Source organism: Tamandua tetradactyla, chromosome 10 (genome assembly GCF_023851605.1).
Source record: "Tamandua tetradactyla isolate mTamTet1 chromosome 10, mTamTet1.pri, whole genome shotgun sequence".
Classification (NCBI taxonomy): Eukaryota; Metazoa; Chordata; class Mammalia; order Pilosa; family Myrmecophagidae; genus Tamandua; species Tamandua tetradactyla.
In genome coordinates, this window is record NC_135336.1 from 88,865,973 (window position 1) to 88,883,633 (window position 17,661).

Consider the following 17,661-nt stretch of genomic DNA (forward strand, 5'->3'; position numbering starts at 1 on the left):
TTCTTTTAAACTTGGGTTAAGAGCTGCACTAAAACAAAAAGACAAGATGGTAGAGCACTGTGGTCAGGAGCCTCGGCTCTGGAATCTGATGGACTGAAGTTAGAATTTTGGTTCTTTAACCAACAGGCAATCTGACTTTGGAGAAGCTACTTAAATAATCTCCTTTACTGTGTTACCTCTTCTGTGATGGAGGTAATAATGCGGAGTGCCAACGTCATAAAGCTGCTGAGAGGACACTGTGAGATCCCTTATGTCAGGGGCCGTACCTGGGTTTGGCAGATCCTAAATGGTCTCTAAGACTTAAGAAGAAGCTGGGTGTGGCTGTGATGATGCGGGAGGGGGGATGTTGCAACATTTGCCAATTTATAACTAAGTGAACTTGGGCAAGTTACCTAATGTCTTTGAACTTCAGCTTTTCTTTATAAAAATAACGTTTTTCTAAGTATCACATGAACAAATGCTGTGAAGTACCTACAAAGCACCTGGGTTTAGTAGATCCTCATTAAGTTATAGCAGCAATTACCATTGCTAACATTATCTGATGATGTGATTACTGAAAGCATAGGCCAGGTAAGACTAAGGCTATGGGATATATATATATCATAATGTCTAAATGAAATAGCAAAGTCACCACTCCTGGTTGTCCTATATTACTTTGGTGGAATATAGGGATCTCTTTCCTTTCATTAACTCTTTTGGACAGGGGTCCTCTTTTATTATCAGTAGAGGTTTCCACCTTATTAGTAGAAATCTGTGACTGCAAAGAAGAAGGTGGAGGACCAATGAATAAAATAGTCTAGGATTTATTGTCCAAACCAGGAAAATTCTGCGAGAGAAAGGAGGTGCTTAATTAACCAATAGGGCTCTGGTGTTGCCGGTTTAATGCAGAGCTATCCGAGGCAAATGAAGATGTCCGGTCCCTCTTCCAGTGAGGAAACAGAGATGGAATATGAGGGAAAAGGGAGAAACAATGAATAAAATCATAACCTATCCAGAAAACACATGCCCATGAATCCATTTTGGAGTCTCTGTTAATTGACTAGGTTGTATTAAAAACAAAGAAACTTCTCTTAATTGTGTATTTCATGGGCAAAGCTTAAAAGCAAGTCTCCTTGGTGCCCAGTGACATAACTATGAGGGCACTCGACTACTAAGCCAGCTCTGCATTTTTCTGGGTTTCTAAATGTTGATGTGTCAGAATGGTTTAATGTTGGCAATTCACTCCCAAGGCTTATGGGACTGTAAGAAATTACATGTAAATATTGTATGCATGTCTTCCTTCTGTTAAATTTACTGTTCTTATTTCTCATTTTCCTTTCTTCTACACTGTCTTTTTTATTTTTTAAGAAATATAACCAGAAAATATTTCCATTTGGATACATAAACAAAACAGAACAAAGCATAGTGTACATTTGAAGTTTCAGCCTTGACTTTCTTTGCCTCCTCTGTACTCCATAGACATGTTTTTTCAAGCTCTCTATTGCCTTAGTGGAGTGACTGACTCACTCTGGCCCTGAACACTTCTGACATCCCTTGACACCTGTGCTGGTTTGAAAGGATGTATGTACTCTAGAAAAACCATGTTTTAATCCTAATCCTATTTTGTAAAGACAGCTGTTTCTTCTAATCCCTATTCAGTACTGAAAGTTAGACCCTTTAATTAGATTATCTCCACGGAGATGTAACTCAATCAAATGTGGGTTTTAAACCTGATTAGGTGGAGACAGGTCTCCACCCATTTGACCTGGGACTTGATTAGTTTACTGGAATCCTATAAAAGAAGTGTTTTGTATAAAGCTTCAGAATAACATATCCACAAGAAGCAGAGAGTCCACCAGCCAGTGACTTTTGGAGATGAAGACAGAAAACGCCTCCCGGGGAGCTTCATGAAACAAGAGACCAGGAGAGAAAGCCACAGCAGATTCCATCATGTTTGCCACATACCCTTCCAGCTGAGAGGGAAATGCTGAGGGAAATGCTGAACATCATCGGCCTTCTTGAACCAAGGTATCTTTCTCTGGCTGTCTTAGATTGGACATTCTCTCAAGCTTAGAATGCAAACTAGAAACTTATTAAATTCCTCTTTTAAAAAGCTGTTCTGTTTCTGGTATATTGCATTCTGGCAGCTAGCAAACTAGAACAACACCCTTGGGCAGTTAATGCTTGTCCTCATCTCATTGATCTAGTGTTGGAGGAATTAAATAAGAAATGAGTTGAGCCAATGTGCTGATGCCACAACATAGATTGAAGAGGGTTCTTGGAAGCATTATAGCCAATGCTCCAATTTCTTCTCTCTCTGATGTTGGGAATAATCTGGTGGGTATACATATTTGGGACTTGGGGATTTTATGTTTCTTTTAAAAAACTCACACTGTGTTGATACCTTCGGGGGTCATCTTTCCCTGAACAGACCCTATTACCACCTATATTATTCCTCTTTCAAAATAGAAATCACAGGGGCTTCTTGATTAAGGACTAGTTTAATCCTTTCAGGTCAGAGAAACAGTTAATGCAGCAGTGCTGAGAGAAAAAACAGTGCTGCTTAAACCTGCCTTATTTTCATTTAGTTTTCTTTAACACCTTTCCTCTGCATTTCTGTGTCCCCCATCTTCTTCCAGGCTAGAAATGAAAAATTATGAACCCCTGGGTGCATCTCCAACTCTATGGAGTTAAAGCAAGTAGTGAGCTGTATCTCTTCCCCATATCTCCTACACTAAAGCCAAGAAAAATAAATCTTAACTATGAAGATCATCTTTCAATCACCACTTACCTCCCTCTCTCTTCCTGAATATCTTGATATTCAGGAAGCAATCTTGAGCAGTCTTTTGTTCTTAGCGTCAAGAAATTGCTGAAGGAAGAAATGTTAGATCTAGGTTTAATTAACTTTACGATTGATTTTTACATAACTCTGTGTGAGTCAGTGTTCTTTAGTGAATAGGATGAAAATCTCAAAGATTAATGGTTGTTCCCAAGGAATTTTCTGGACCAGGCTCCAAACAGAGTCCTAGGCTACCTCCTCTGAACTCATCAGTTCACTCTGTTCTTCATCTCAATACACACAGACATGCATGGAAATATGGGCATGTACATATGTGCCAAATGCACTTTCAGGTTGGGAATATTAGGGGAAAGGAGGTGGTTATGCAACTACTTTGAGTAGATGATATAAAAAAGTGTTGTTTGCACTTTTACCTAACTCAATATATATATATATATAAATATATATATACTTTTTTCTTTGTATGCGGTATGGTGGGGGTCACATTTCATTCTTTTTCTACAGGAGTATCCCCTTATTGTAAGAAATTCATCATTTGCTGACTTTTTGTTTGTTTTTCTGTTTGTTTATTTGCTTGTTTGTTTGGGAAGTGTGTGGGCCAGCAATTGAACCCGGGTCTCCCACATGGCAGGCGAGAATTCTACCACTGTACTACCCTTGCACCCCCCTAATTCAATATATTTTTAACAAAGGTGTTTAGAGCAAACATTATATACCTTGAATGAAAATTCGGTTATGGAGTCAAGGTTGAAAGTACACAGTGTTCCTACTTGGAATGCTGGAAGTGTTTAGGTAATGGATGGTAGTGACGGCGCACAACATTGTGAGTATCATTAATAGCACTGAAATATATATCTTAATATGGTTAAAAGGGGGAAATGTTAGGTTGTTTATTTGGTAATAGAATAAAAATATAAAAATCCATGAAATCGCACTATACACACAGTGAACCCTAAGTTAAACCATGGGCTATAGTTCATAGTATAATTATAAAAAAGCACTATAATCAATTGTAGCAAATGTACCACACCAATGCAAGGTTTTAAAGAAGGGAAGCCTATGGAATCCTGTATTTTATGCATGATTGTTCTGTAAAACCATAATTTCTGTGATAAAAAATAAAAAAAAATCAGTTTTGGAAGCATGAAGAGGAGGGAAATTAGTGGGCCTTAAAATATCTATAAAATAGATTGGCACCCAATGTATGTTAGATATCCTAAATTGGTATACTTCCTTTTCCACAGAAATATTTTATTTTCTAAAATAAAAGAAAAAATCACACTGTTACATTTAAAAAATGTAAAATACAATACTTTTGGTCCCATTTTTAGTGAAGTGAATGAATAAACTTTGTATTTTCCCCGAGTGATATACTGCGATTCTAGTCCATCATCAGCTAGTTGGATACCTCCTATTTCTATCTGTAGGTTTTTAATGCAAGCATCTTAATGAGTTCCTTATGTGCTCATTTGAAACTGTTATGTACCCAGAATCTTTCATCTTTGTACAATCTTGTGGGGCCAGACCTGTTGTTTAGGGTAGGAAACTTTGATTGGATTGTTTCCATGGAGATGAGAAACACCCAGTTGTGGGTGAGTCAATTTGATTAGATTATTCCCAAGGATATGCTCATGCCCAGTTGTGGGTGTGGCCTTTGATAAAATGGAGATTTGACTCCACCCATTCAAGGTGGGTCTTGATTGATTTACTGGACTCTTTTAAATGAAGAAACATTCTGGACAAACCTCGGAGCAACAGAGAGAGCCAACCTGAGACTCAGACATTTGGAGATGCAGAAAGTAAATGTGCCTGGGGAAGTTCAAAACTAGAAGCCAAGGACTCTAGCAAATTCAGCCTCGTACCTTCCCAGCTGACAGAGATGTTTTGAACCTATTGGCCTTTCTTGAGTCAAGTGTCTGTGATGGTTTGAAAGGATTATGCACTGCAGAAAGCCATCTTCTAATCCTGATCCAATCTTATGGGAACAGCTGTTTCTTTAATCCTGATTCAATAATAAAGGTTGGAAACTTTAATTACACTATCTCCATGGAAATGTGACACACCCAATTGTGGGTATTTCCAGGTGGGTCTTGATTAGTTTGCTGGAATCCTTTAAAAGAGGAAACATTTTGGAAAGAGGCACAGAGCCACAACAGAGCCATGACAGAGCTACAGAACCACAGAGCCTATGCAGCCAGAGACATTTGGAGATGAAGATGGTATACATTTCTCAGGTGAGCTTCATGAAAAAAGAAGCCTGGAGAGAAAGCCAGCAGATGTCACCATGTTCTCAGTGTGCCTTTCCAGTTGAGAGAGAAACACTGAACTTCATTGACCTTTCCTGAATAAAGGTAACCTCTTGTTGGTATCTTAATTTGGACATTTTTATAGATTTGCTTTAATTGGAACATTTTCAGGGCCTTAGAACTGTAAACTTACAACTTAATAAATTCCCCCTTTTTAAAAAACCATTCTATTTCTGGTATATGGCATTCTTGCAGTTAGCAAACTAGAATAGTATCTTTCTCTGGCTGCCTTAGTCTGGATATGTTATTGACTTTAGAACTGTAAACTTACAACTGAATAAATTCCCTTTAAAAAAGCTGATCCATTTCTGGTATATTGTTTTCCGGCAGCATTAACAAACCAAAACACCTTATTACTCAGATTTTCTTCTATGCATTGTTAATCAAAAATTTTGATTAATCCTAAATCTGGATATTTATTACAATCACAGAAAAATATCTGTCCCAAATCTATAATTGCCATTTTAAGGATTTTTTTTCTTTTTCATATCTAGGATATTTTTGTAATTAAACTCTTAAGACACTGGATTAAAAGTGTCTTGTAGTTATAGAACAATCCTAAAGAAATCAAAGAGATTTAACTATAGGAAATATTAAGCCACTGACTGCTCCTTTTCCACTGTTTCCCAGAAATGAATGAGCCTCCATCTACCCAGTTAAGCTATTGCCCAAACCTGGGTATTTTCTTTGACTCTGATCTTCACTTGTGACCACTTTCTCAATTTCTGGCCATCTGAATTGTGCCTCAAAATTACCTCTACAATCCTATGGTCTCTCTGCCACTATCCTGGATTAGGTACAATATCTTTCCTGAGTTACTGAGAAAGCCTTCTAGGTGGCCTCCATCTTTTCTCCTTTTTAGACTTTCTACCATCAGTTCTCTCTTTACCCTCAGCTAGAGTGGTTCTTACCTCCAGATATTAGCCCCCTTTACAGTTTGCGTTTTAGCCACATCAAGGTCCTGTCTGTTCTAACATCTGAGCTCTGTTCTCACTGATTTCCATACCTTTTACTTTAGGAACTAATTTTGTCTTTAATATGTTTTTTATCATACACTCACTGCAGCTCCACTTCACTTTAAAATCATTTATAAAATTAGATTTTGAAATACAAAGATGAATGGTTCAATTTACTGTAGTATCTAGGTGCTTGGTACAAATTAAAAGTATTCTTTAACTCAGCCAGAAATGACTGTGTCTTTCTAAGCAGATAAGAGGAGTCGCCAAATAGCAAGCTCAACAACCGAGGATGCTTAGCTGTGATTTGGAATATTGTGAATGGGGGCAAGTGATGGGGAGAAGATTGACACTTAAATTTGCTCTGGAAAAAAGCCCACACTGTTGTTTTATTATTATTTAGAAAGCACACACAGCAATTTATTGGGGGAGAAAGAGAAAATGCAAAATAAGTGAGTATACAAATTCATTTGAAAAGAACTGGTGACAATTCCCAAATAACATCTCTACGATCATTTTAAATGTTTGTGTTTCTTATATCTGTATACATAATCTGAGTTATGTATACAGATATATGGAAAGACACCACACACTTATCAGAAGTCCTTTCACTAAAAATCTGTCCTGTGTATATCTTTTTATTTCCCTGAAAGTTTCCTACAGGTGTTTTCTTGGATCAGGCCACAGTCTCTTTTCTTTGAGTTCGTCTCTGATGACAAGTGAGGATACTTGTAAAGGAAGATTTCCCTTTAGTTCTTGACTTTTTCTTTAACTTTTTCTGATTCTTGAGTGAGATTCCTAGTTCTTCCATGATGGCATTGAAAGAGAGACACTAGAGAACATGAAATAATAGAGCTTCAGTTTAATCAAATCTACCTCTATCCTCTCGCTGATTTGTTTCTTGCCTAAATTTTTATGAAAACAAGGTATTGGTCTTAAGGCAACTTATCCACAAGGTACATTCCCAGAAGTTCCCCTCACCTCCTCCTCCACCCATTGACCTCCCACATTTTCTACTTGGGGAAACTGAGGCAAGTTAACTGGGCAAACTTTGGGGTTTCATTCCCAGATGCAGTAGTATAAAACTACCCAGTTAAAGAAAACTCAAGGTTCTTGAGACAACTTACCTTTGCAGAGACACCAAACGAGAGTTAAATTAAGTCATTTTTTCCCATTTAGATTGATCCAAACATTGATAGATTTATCAAGCATACGGGCACTTCAGTAATGCTATAGAAAATGAACAAACCTTCTCTACACCAAGGCTTTGTTTTTTTCTCCCATGAAACCTTACTTTGTTCCTAAAATAAAATCTAATTCTTGATGACTTTCCTTTCTGATAAAAAAAAGAAAAAAAAAAACAATTTTAAATTGTATATTTTCTCAAAAAAAAAAAACCAGAGATCTGGCAGTAACAATAAGACAGCTGTGGTTGAAATGAAAATAATATGGCATTGCACTGCATAGCAAAAATGGTGAATAATATGAAAAAAAATGAAATTATGATTGTAAAATGTTATACATATACAAATGGCATAAATATATATGTATACAAATAGATCCATTAAAATTACACACAGCATATGTGTCCACATGCACAGTTTATAAATGGCCCAATTAAATATAAATTCTCTGTTATTTCTTCCACTCAAGGTAACATCTTTGAGTGATAAATTCCTCTTTATAGGGATTTCTATAATGTGGCACTGTTTATAATGAGTTTAATTTTAAAGCATCCTCTATGAAACCAAAGCCTTTGGTAAAGCATTTGAAAAAGCAAGTATTACTTTACTGATTGCTCACAAAATGGATATAGTCGAAAGTCAAAATGACAACATGTCACTAGATGATTTATCTAGATTGTAAGTGCTTTCTAGAAAGAAATTGGTATCTTCAATATACAAAGAACCCACCATCCAGTGTGGGCTCTGCAAATCAATGTAGAGCATTTATTTTATACTCATTACACTTCAGTTTTTTCCAAAAAGGACTTGATGTAGTTTGGTAAGTTTTAGGGTTTTAGTTTACTTGATTTGAAAACCATACATAAACCTTTAGGTTAGGGATTTAGATTATTGACCTATCACACATACATCTTATAAAAATCTAGTTTTCACACAACTTTCTATATCTTTTAAGCACACATTTCTATAGGGTTTCATTTTCATTTCCCTTGTTTTGTGATACTAAAAAATGAAAATCCAGGTAATGCATATTAATTCTCTTTCAAACGGCAAGTGGTAGCTTCAGAGAATTGGGAGGAGTGCCATGTTTCACAAAGAAAAGATTCAGAAAAATTTTTTTAGGAAAAACTGTATATTACAAATGAAGTTTGCAAAATAATCTTTTGCAAGATTATTTCACTTCTGTGAAATTCACTATGTGCTGCTACTATAATCAAATGAATATTTCATAATGTCACTGATAGCGCTGCATGAGATTTTGCAACTTTGTTCAGAGAATTCTTTCAATGTAAGATTTTTTGCACAAGAGGTTTCTGATTTCTGGGAGATCTTGAAAATGGTAGGAAAGGAGAAAGGAAAAGAAGGCGTGTCAAGCATTTTACAAACATTACTATATTTATCACAAGAACCTTATATGAAGGTATTATGATAACCATTAAATAGATGGGAAAAATTTATTATTGGAGATATTAAGAAACTTGCCCAAGAAGTATGGGTAATAGGAAGAAAAGTGTGTGTGTGAACTCAGTCCATCTGACTTTCCAAACTCAATTGCTTCTGCCTGAAATCTCCTAACACCTGTGTTATGGATTGAGTATGTCCACCAAAGGACATGTTCAAGTTCTAAACCCTGGTCCTGGGACTGGGAACTTGTTTGTAAATAGAGTCTTTGAAAATGCTATTAGTTAAGATGAGGCCAAACTGAATTAAGGTGAGTTCTAATCCAATTTGACCTTAGTTCCTAAAAGGAGAGATAAAATTATGCCACTACAAACCAAGGAGCACTGTGGATTGCAGCCACCTACCAGAAGTCAAGAGAGAGATGTGGAATGGCTTCTCCCCTCTAAGAAGAAGCATGGCCCTTGATTTCAGATTTCTAGCCTCTGGCACAGTGAGAAGATGAATTTCTGCTGTTCAGGTCAGCTAGTCTGTTGCTTTCTTATAGCAGTCCTGGCAGGCCAAGACGCCTTGAATCTTTTTTTTTTTTTTTTTATCACTTTGCTGGTTTGCATTTGTTGTATACCCCCAAAAGCCAAGTTCTTTAATTTTCATTCAATATTGTTGGAACTTTTTATTGTTTCCATGGAGATGTGAACGCCCAACTGTGACTGGTAACTTTTGATTAGATGGTTTCATGGAAATGTGTTTCCACCCATTCAAAGTTGTTGCTTATTGGAACCTTTTAAAAGGGAACCATTTTATAAATGCTGCAGAACCAACAGAGCGCACACAGCCAGAGACCTTTGGAGATGCAGAAAGGAACACCCCTGGAGAAGCCTTACAAAATGAGGGAAAGAGAACCGACATTCCCATGTGCCCTCCCAGCTGAGAGAAAAACCCCAAACTTCATCGACCCTTTCTTTGGAGTTAAAGTATCTTCTCTGGATGCCTTAATTTGGACATTTTCATGGCCTTAGAACTTTAAATTTGCAACTTAATAAATTCTCTTATTTAAAAAGCCATTCTGTTTCTGGTATACTGCATTCTGGCAGCTTACAAAGTAAAACAATCACCATAAATAGCTTTTAGTGAATTGTTTTCCTATAAAATATGTTAACAAATTCCAATATCTGAGTTTTGTTTGAACTCTCAGGCATTTATTTTTAGACCCTTCAATTTACTTTATGTTGAAGCAAAGTAAGTCTTCTTGTGCGGGTCCCATACGAGACACAATGAGGAAAGAACTTCCTGAAATCATTCTTTCACTATTTTGGGGAGAGGGGCCAGCCACAGATCTTATCTTGATGGTATGCTTCAATTAGATTTTTCTTTAAAAAGGAAGTTTTCCTCCAAATTTTACATTGCTTTAAAATACAATAAACATCTTAACCCCAAGCATTCATTTTTCTGCTGCCAGCATGAGAGTGAATATAGATATTTATCAGTTGTCTGGCTTCTCTGTCTTTGGTCACAAGCTATGATTTCTTTTTTTTTGAGTGTCACTTTGTCTCCAACTGTCAAAAAGAAAATGGCAAAATACTAGGCTGACCTTTCTGCTTCTAAGTACTTGCTATAGTCACAAGGTAAGATGACCTTTAGGGTCCCTGCCGACCACACACTGAAGTGACTCACACAAGCTGGAATCCACAGGAAATGAAACTGAATGTCATGCTCACCAGACTCGCATAGGAGGAGCTCGTATTTGTTGATGAATTCACATTTTGTAATCTCAGAGTTAAAGATATGTGCACCATATACGGATTGAGCTCCTGAATAGAAATCAAAATTACAGTAGCTTTACAAAGCTTCTGCTGGGCTTGGTTTTCCTGAACCTTCCCTATATACACAGTTCCATAGAAAAATGACATTTAAGCTTCAAGGTTTAAACATCCTACATTCTAATTTAATCAGAAACTAGCAGATATAATGGAATTCAACTAGCTACCTGTCAACTTGCTCCAGAGCCAGGGCAATTGAGGGTAGGCTATCCATGCTGAAAAGTGTATGGGCTGGAAATTTCCCAGTGACTGGGACTTAAAGTCCTCCCATTTTTCTTTGGTGGATGAAATTTTCATTGTTAATGGATCCACATATGTGATCAGTAATTATAGTTGAGAATTGACACCTGGTGTCAGAATGCTGGTGCTTCAGTTTCAGCTATGGTGTTTATGAACCTATTTATAATGAAACTCAATGGTGACAAATTTGAGTGGGCAATTCGCTTATAAATGAATTTGTAGTAATAAAAGTATGTTACTCCAATTTATACTGTTCCTTACACTATCCAAAGTAGTGTTGTGTGTGTTTGTGTGTCAAGAAGGAGTTGGACTCACTTCCCTTTTAGAAGAAAGGAAACTGAAAAATCGAAGTCTGAACTCCAGCTCCAGCTAAAACTGGAGGTCTCCTGTCTTTAAAGGGAGGGGTTGCCTGCTTGTTTTGGTTTTGCAGAAGGTCATATCTCTTCTTCATTTCTGCCATGCCTGTGATGTGTCTCTCATGAGACCCTTTCGTTCCCTTCCCCTTTGGCATGTCTCTCTTTAAAATTGAGGACTGTATGACACCTCCTTGGGATTACAAGAATCCAGATATCTGATTTCTTGAGCAAGTGCCACCTGAATATAAATTTTCCATCTCTCCTTGCACTTTTATCTTTATATTGCAAATGCTTCCCTGGAAGGTACAAGAGATGCTAATCAAATTCTTTTTGTTTTGTATTTAAAACATGTTGACTTAGAAAAAAAATGGTCTGGGGAGGAGAGTGATTTTTTGTTTGTTTGTTTTTGTTTTTTTCAGTTATAGGAAAAGTTCTGTTGTACTGGAATTTGAGTTGAGTTTGCAATGTTGCAGGGACCCAGGCAGGGCTGTCTTTCACACTAGTTGCAAACTTGGTGTTCTACACTGTGAATATCTGATTTATTTCTTATTGTATGTTTACTGTTTATGCATTCAGTGCTTCCATTCATTACCGCATTTAGGAGAACTATTCCAGATGCATACCTTTAGGGGTCTTTCTGACAGATTATTTTTTAGAAGCTCTGACCTAGCCAATAATATAATATCATTTTTATGTTTCGTATATTTTCTCCTTTTAATTTATTATTCAAGGACACAGGAAGTGCTGGAAGAAAAGGATACAGACACTATTATTGTCATATTATAGAGATAAAAATCTTTCATTTTATGCTAGAAGTTGAAGGCAAGCTGTGAATTCTTTTTGGGAAGGCCATTTTCAGTAAAATTTAGAATATTAGAGGAATGGATTACTGAGAAATAATCAGATTATCGGTACTTATTATTATTATTTTATTGACTTGGTCAGATTATTGGAGGCAATATTCAAAAGGAATTTTACTATTCACAAGAAAGGCAAGGCATTCAGATTCTTAACTCTTTTTCTTTTCTTTTCTTTTTTTTTTTAACTCTGAAACCTAAAGTGGGAGGAAGCCTAGAATGTTCAACATGTTTTAGAACTTGAATCAGGGAACTTTTTTAGGAATAGGGACAGAAGAACTTTCTAATGGATTTGCTATTGTAAGACTTTGGGAAGCCTGGTCACCTATCTGGATGAAGATACTCCTTCTTCACAGAAAAATTGATGACCTTCTAAGGGCAGAGACCAGTCTTGAATGATCCTCACTATTTATATGAAGGTGAGCAGGGGACAGTTCTTGGAGTAGCTCTGTGGGCACCATCTTTGGGTGAAGTTCTTGGGTTCCAGAGCCAAGGATTTGGGCACACTTACTCTGATTTTATTAATTTTCTGGGTTTATTCAGAATCCACAGGCCATCTTTCATGCACCCATGAATTTTTAAAAAGTATATCAGAAAGGTTAAAAGTTGGTCGTCATACTAGCTTCCAGAACAGTAGTTCTGTTGAACTGTGCTGGAGCTGATTCTCACCTCCTGGGTCTGCATCAAAAATCTTGGGTGGAGGAAATGTTAACATTGAGCTAAAACTTCAAAGTGTGGTCACCACCCTTATCCCCATGTCCCAGCATCCATTCCTTGACCAATTCATTTCCATGCAAATTTTGATGCTTCAAACTGGCTCCCTGTAAGTAAGCACTCCCTATAGCCAACCCACTTCCCTTCCTCTGGCTATAGCATGTGAACTCCACTAATTCATTTTTCCTGGTTCCCTAATGTCACATTTTCTCCATCTCTATGTTCTATTTATCTCTTGTCTCCTCCTATTTCATCTTTGCTATTGCATTTCCAGCCTGGGGACAACATTTTTGCTCTCTTAGATCGTAGATCTCAACTTCTCTGTTTGCATGAACCCTAGAATGTTCTCCTATCTGAGATCCTCAAACCATGAAAATGTGCCTATGGAGACGCAATATATACCATGGTTACTCAAAGACGATACGTATGCATCATCTTTTAGAGGTTTTACCTCTATTTGAAGATTTTGTTTACAAAAAAACGTATTTTTCCATTAAAATAAATATAGGTATATTGTGGAATGGCATGCACAATCTTACACACACACACACACACACACACACACACACACACATACATATATATACTATATACATATATATATGTATATATATTTAATTCTTTAAGAAGTTTTGCACTTGAGTGGATGTTCTGGGCTATACGCCCCAAATTTTGGGGCAAGATGGTGATATAAATTCATTCTTCTCTAACATTAGGGATAATTGCATGGAAAACTTTGAGAAGTAAAGTTAATGCTGAGGCAATATAACACTCTGATATTAATCCATGTGCTTTCTTCAATTCTTCTGAATGTCAATCCTTTCCCCTACTACTTTTAAAGCTGAAGCAAGAGCTTTTATATGCATTGTCCTCAGGATATAATGGTACAGAAAAAAAAAAAAGATTAAATTTGCAGCTTTAAGCTCTTAAATAGACTCTTGTGAGATCTATAGAAGATGGTGCTATCTTTAAAGCTATTAATTGCAATAACCATGGGTTTGAAAGAAATATAGAAGTTATTTTTTAATGTAAACGTTTAGCTTTCAATAACAAGCATAGAGCTTTTGGGATTCAGCAATAGAACTAGGGATGGAGTGTGATAATACAATTGTTCTTTTTCTACTCTCAAGGGAAAAAGTCCAACCATGTGATGGGAGAGTCTTTCTCAGAGTCCAAGTATTGAGGAATACATCAGAAAAGGCCCCACTTCTAGGGTCCAGACCCATAGAGTGGGATAAGAATAGCAGCTTCATAGGTTTGGGGGACCTGAGAGCACAGGGAAATTGGGTCACATGCTCTGCTTGGACTCTTAGAAGAGGCGGTCACTTGAAAGGAGAAATGTCATTTGGACAAGTCATCAGGTCAGCCTTTTAAGCTGTCTTCTGAGTCTCCTATGGTTCCTGAAGGATGCTCAAGAGTAACTGAAACATTCCTCTGATCCACAAAGGGGCACAGAAGTGACTGTGTGTAGGATGATGGACATGAAGAGAAGGATGCAAAATGGCCTAGCCAAGCTCTATGACCAGAGTGCAGAGAGATATTTCTGGGGTGAGTTGGGCTTCTGGTGGGCCTTGCAATGCAGAGTTAAGTAGCTCCCCTTGCTAAAGAGTGGCAGAAATGTGGGTTTACACTCCAATTCAAATGCTTCACAGTAACTTTTTCTTTTCTCTAGGCACTGTCAGAGGCCGATGTGGCTTTCTTCTCTGGCCCTCTGATTTCACTACATCTCTCAACCCTGACTTAGCTCCTCTTGTTGGCTCAGAGCCTGCGTTCTTCCTCTAAATATTGATCTCACAAATATATGACCAGACCTTTGAATTTAAAACCTGAGATGACACTGTAGTGGTTGGATTTCCCTCACCTCACAGGGAAGAATACCTGATACTTTTAGCAAGTCAGAAGCTGAGCTAGGTAAGTAAAATAAATGTCCATGAAATTCTTTACATGCCCCTTCTCATATGGGAATGGCCCTGCCCTTGAGCTAAATTGACCTTGACCTAGGGTTCAGATTGCCCACAGTGCCTGTATGCAGTTCATGTAGTGTCTTTAGGATACTTATGCACATTTGTAGTGAGTATAAGTATTTCTTAAGCTATGAATTCAGGGTGCACAAACTACTTGAGGTCTTTTTTCTTTATAACTGAACTCAGCATAGAGGTTCCTAATCTGCTAATGGATCTTGTCAACTTAAGGTAACACACTTTTGGTTTAAAATTTAATTTTCTCTTGGTCAATGGCTCTGTTAGTGCAGGACTCTCCCTACCTTCTTTCTTTTTTTTCCCTTAGGGTCAGCCAGGCTTAAGAGAGGTTTATAGAGAGCCCAGCATTGGTGATTGAGGTGGCAACTGGGAAAATTCTACTGTCCTTTTGGCTTCCATGGGGGTGGATCAACTTACTAGGTCATGGATATTGAGATACCTGTGACCATCATGGTCTCTATGTATGGTCCCACTCTGTAACTTTTCTACCGCAACCTAAAGTCTTTGAGTTCATGGTCTCAAGGTTCTTACTTGAGAAGGAACAGAAAGTTTTGGATGTTTTTCCCTGGAACACTCTGGAGTGAGCAGAACTATTCTGAACCTGTTCATAGGTTCATTGCCTAGACATAGTAATTCTGCCATTCAGAAGACAGTTGAATGCAAGATTTCTCTATAAGTTTTGTTGTCTCTTGTGATACGCCCTGTAAAGCCAACAATGGAATTTTCTGTTCCAAATTCCTTTTAAATTTTTCTGACAGTTTCTCTTTCTTTGCCCTTCAAAACTGAGACTTGGCTCCTCTCAAGGATCCAAGTAGCATGTAAGACTTAGGAGCTTACCTCCTATTCCTTCCTTCCTTCCTTCCTTCCTTATTCTCTCTCTCTGTTTCTTTCTTTCTTCTTTTTCTGCAGATTAAAAACTGGTCTGGAGTAGGAAAATGGGATAGGAACCCATCTTTCACACGGATTTCCCTAACCTTAGTTTCTGGGTTCTGGCTCTTGTTAATTAGTGCTAAACTTTTTAAATTAAAACAATGGATTTATTCAATGAAGCACACCTGGATCTTGTAAACAAAGCCATGATTTTCAAATTTGTTGTCGTTGTTAAAAATTGGTAAAGTTTACATAAAACTCCAAAGTTAAGAGTTTGATTTATTGCTTGGAAGCAATGCATATAGAAAATTCTTATTGATGCTGGATGGTGGGGGGAAGGGTAGGGAAAAAAAACCCATAAAAATAAAATCATGCAATCCTTTTCCTTTGTCTCTTCTTAACAGAGATGCCTAAATTCCACTTACAGAATAGTTGATGTAGTCCAGCTCCATTTTTCTCTCCCTTTCCTGAATTGTGATTCAACATGCAATAAGTTCCATAGCTTTGGACAGCTGCATAGATACATACCAATTCTGGAGGCTCATCAAAGTAAGTAAAGAATAATTCCTGGGACCTGTACTTTACAATGATTTGCTTATGATTGAATGAATGGGAACTCTTTCTCCTTGATGGTATAATGACAGGTTGGGTTGCTTTGTCTATATACAGACAAGGAATTTCTACCTTGAAGTACTGGGCAGGGACAGGTAGTTCTGCTTATTGTAATAAGAATTTAACATATTCAAGATAGTCACTGACTCTGTATTTTAATTTCCTTCCCACTTTCTAGCTACTTAGTGGCAGTGAGGGGATGTGGATTCTTGGCTTGTGAGTCCCAATCATCTTTCCCACACACATCTTTCAGAGTTTATTTGGGTTATAAGACATTGGGAAAGTTATTTCTGAATGGATGCTAATTGCTTCCTGGCTTTTCTGATAATTAATATATGTTTGGGTTTCCAGGCAAAGTAGAGCCTCTTTGCACAATTACGCGTATGACTTGATTAAGAGACTTCTTCAAATATCTTGCTAAATAAGTTGGTACCATTGCAGCAGAAGTGAAACCAAAGATACTTGAAAGCATCTGTATAATGTGCCAAGTGAGACTGAGGAAAGATAAATTATGGCAGGGTATTTATGGGTGATAGATAGTCGGCCACAGAGTTGCTAAAGATTAACTTTTTAATTTGTTCAGGGAAATCTTCTGTTTTAAAGTTGAAAAATCTGAATATTTGAATATTTTAGTCTGAACATTTTATTCAGTTGAAAACTTGGATAGAAAACCAATTCTGGTCAAACCACATTAATATTTTTTACTTGATAAGAAGAACCATAGTGGTCATTATTTTTGTGTATATCTAATGTGTACATTGTGATCTGGTTACACATTGGTGAACAGTTTGGGCAATTAAATGTATTTGCTTGAACAACTACACAATTCAGATTCTTCAGGGTGTGAAACCACACAGCACATCATATGTTGGTTTTCTATCATAAGAATGCCCTTATCTTTGTACATAGGATTGCCTTGAAAATTTAAGGAGGAATCCCATTTTCCATAATATTACTCTCTGTGGAGGGGATTTTGAAAGTAAAAATGATTGTAATTTGCTTGTGCATCTGGACATAAAATTCCATAACTGTGAGAAGCATAATGAGATGGTTCCTAAAGGCAAGTTAAAACTGCAGCATCAAGCAGGAATTTTTCATTATCTGTAAGAGTTAATTAATAATGCCATTTGGCACAGTTAGATGTGCAGAAAATCATACAATAAGTAAGAATGCTTTGCTTTCCTTTAGCTTCTCAAGGCTGTTCAGGCTACTTTTAAATTGCCTGCTAGGAAATAGACCTTAGAGTATAAGGGTCATATGCTTAGAAACTAATTGGGATTCATTGCATTGTTGCTTTGTCACAGCCAGCTTATATAGGATGTAATATAATGCTAGTTAAATGCAGTGAGGTTATTTGGAAATAATTTTCATTGGCTAGGTTTGCAATAAGATGATCCAGGTGATTTTCCCAAGGGCAAGGTCCCTACCCACCATGTATTCCTTAGATAGTTCTAGTTTTGCTTAAAAAATACTAAAATAAGCCCATTTGTATTATTTTAGTCCAAAACAAAATAAAATACGAAGTTTTTTTTTCTCTCCCTTTTTCTGTTAAGTTAGAGACAGATCTATTAGGAAACAAAACAGACAATA

At 37.0% G+C, this 17,661-nt stretch overlaps 1 protein-coding gene across 2 annotated transcripts in view; it reads right to left on the reverse strand.

Annotated features, from left to right (window-relative positions):
* Window positions 1-6,483: 6,483 nt before the first annotated feature.
* Window positions 6,484-17,661, reverse strand: part of GRIK1 (glutamate ionotropic receptor kainate type subunit 1) — a 147,319-nt gene continuing 136,141 nt past the window's right edge. For both annotated transcript variants that reach the window (XM_077118806.1, XM_077118805.1), the window contains one exon: window positions 6,484-6,873. In XM_077118806.1, coding sequence (XP_076974921.1) covers window positions 6,718-6,873 — 156 coding nt within the window. In that variant the 3' untranslated portion in view covers window positions 6,484-6,717. The remainder of the gene's footprint in view (window positions 6,874-17,661) is intronic.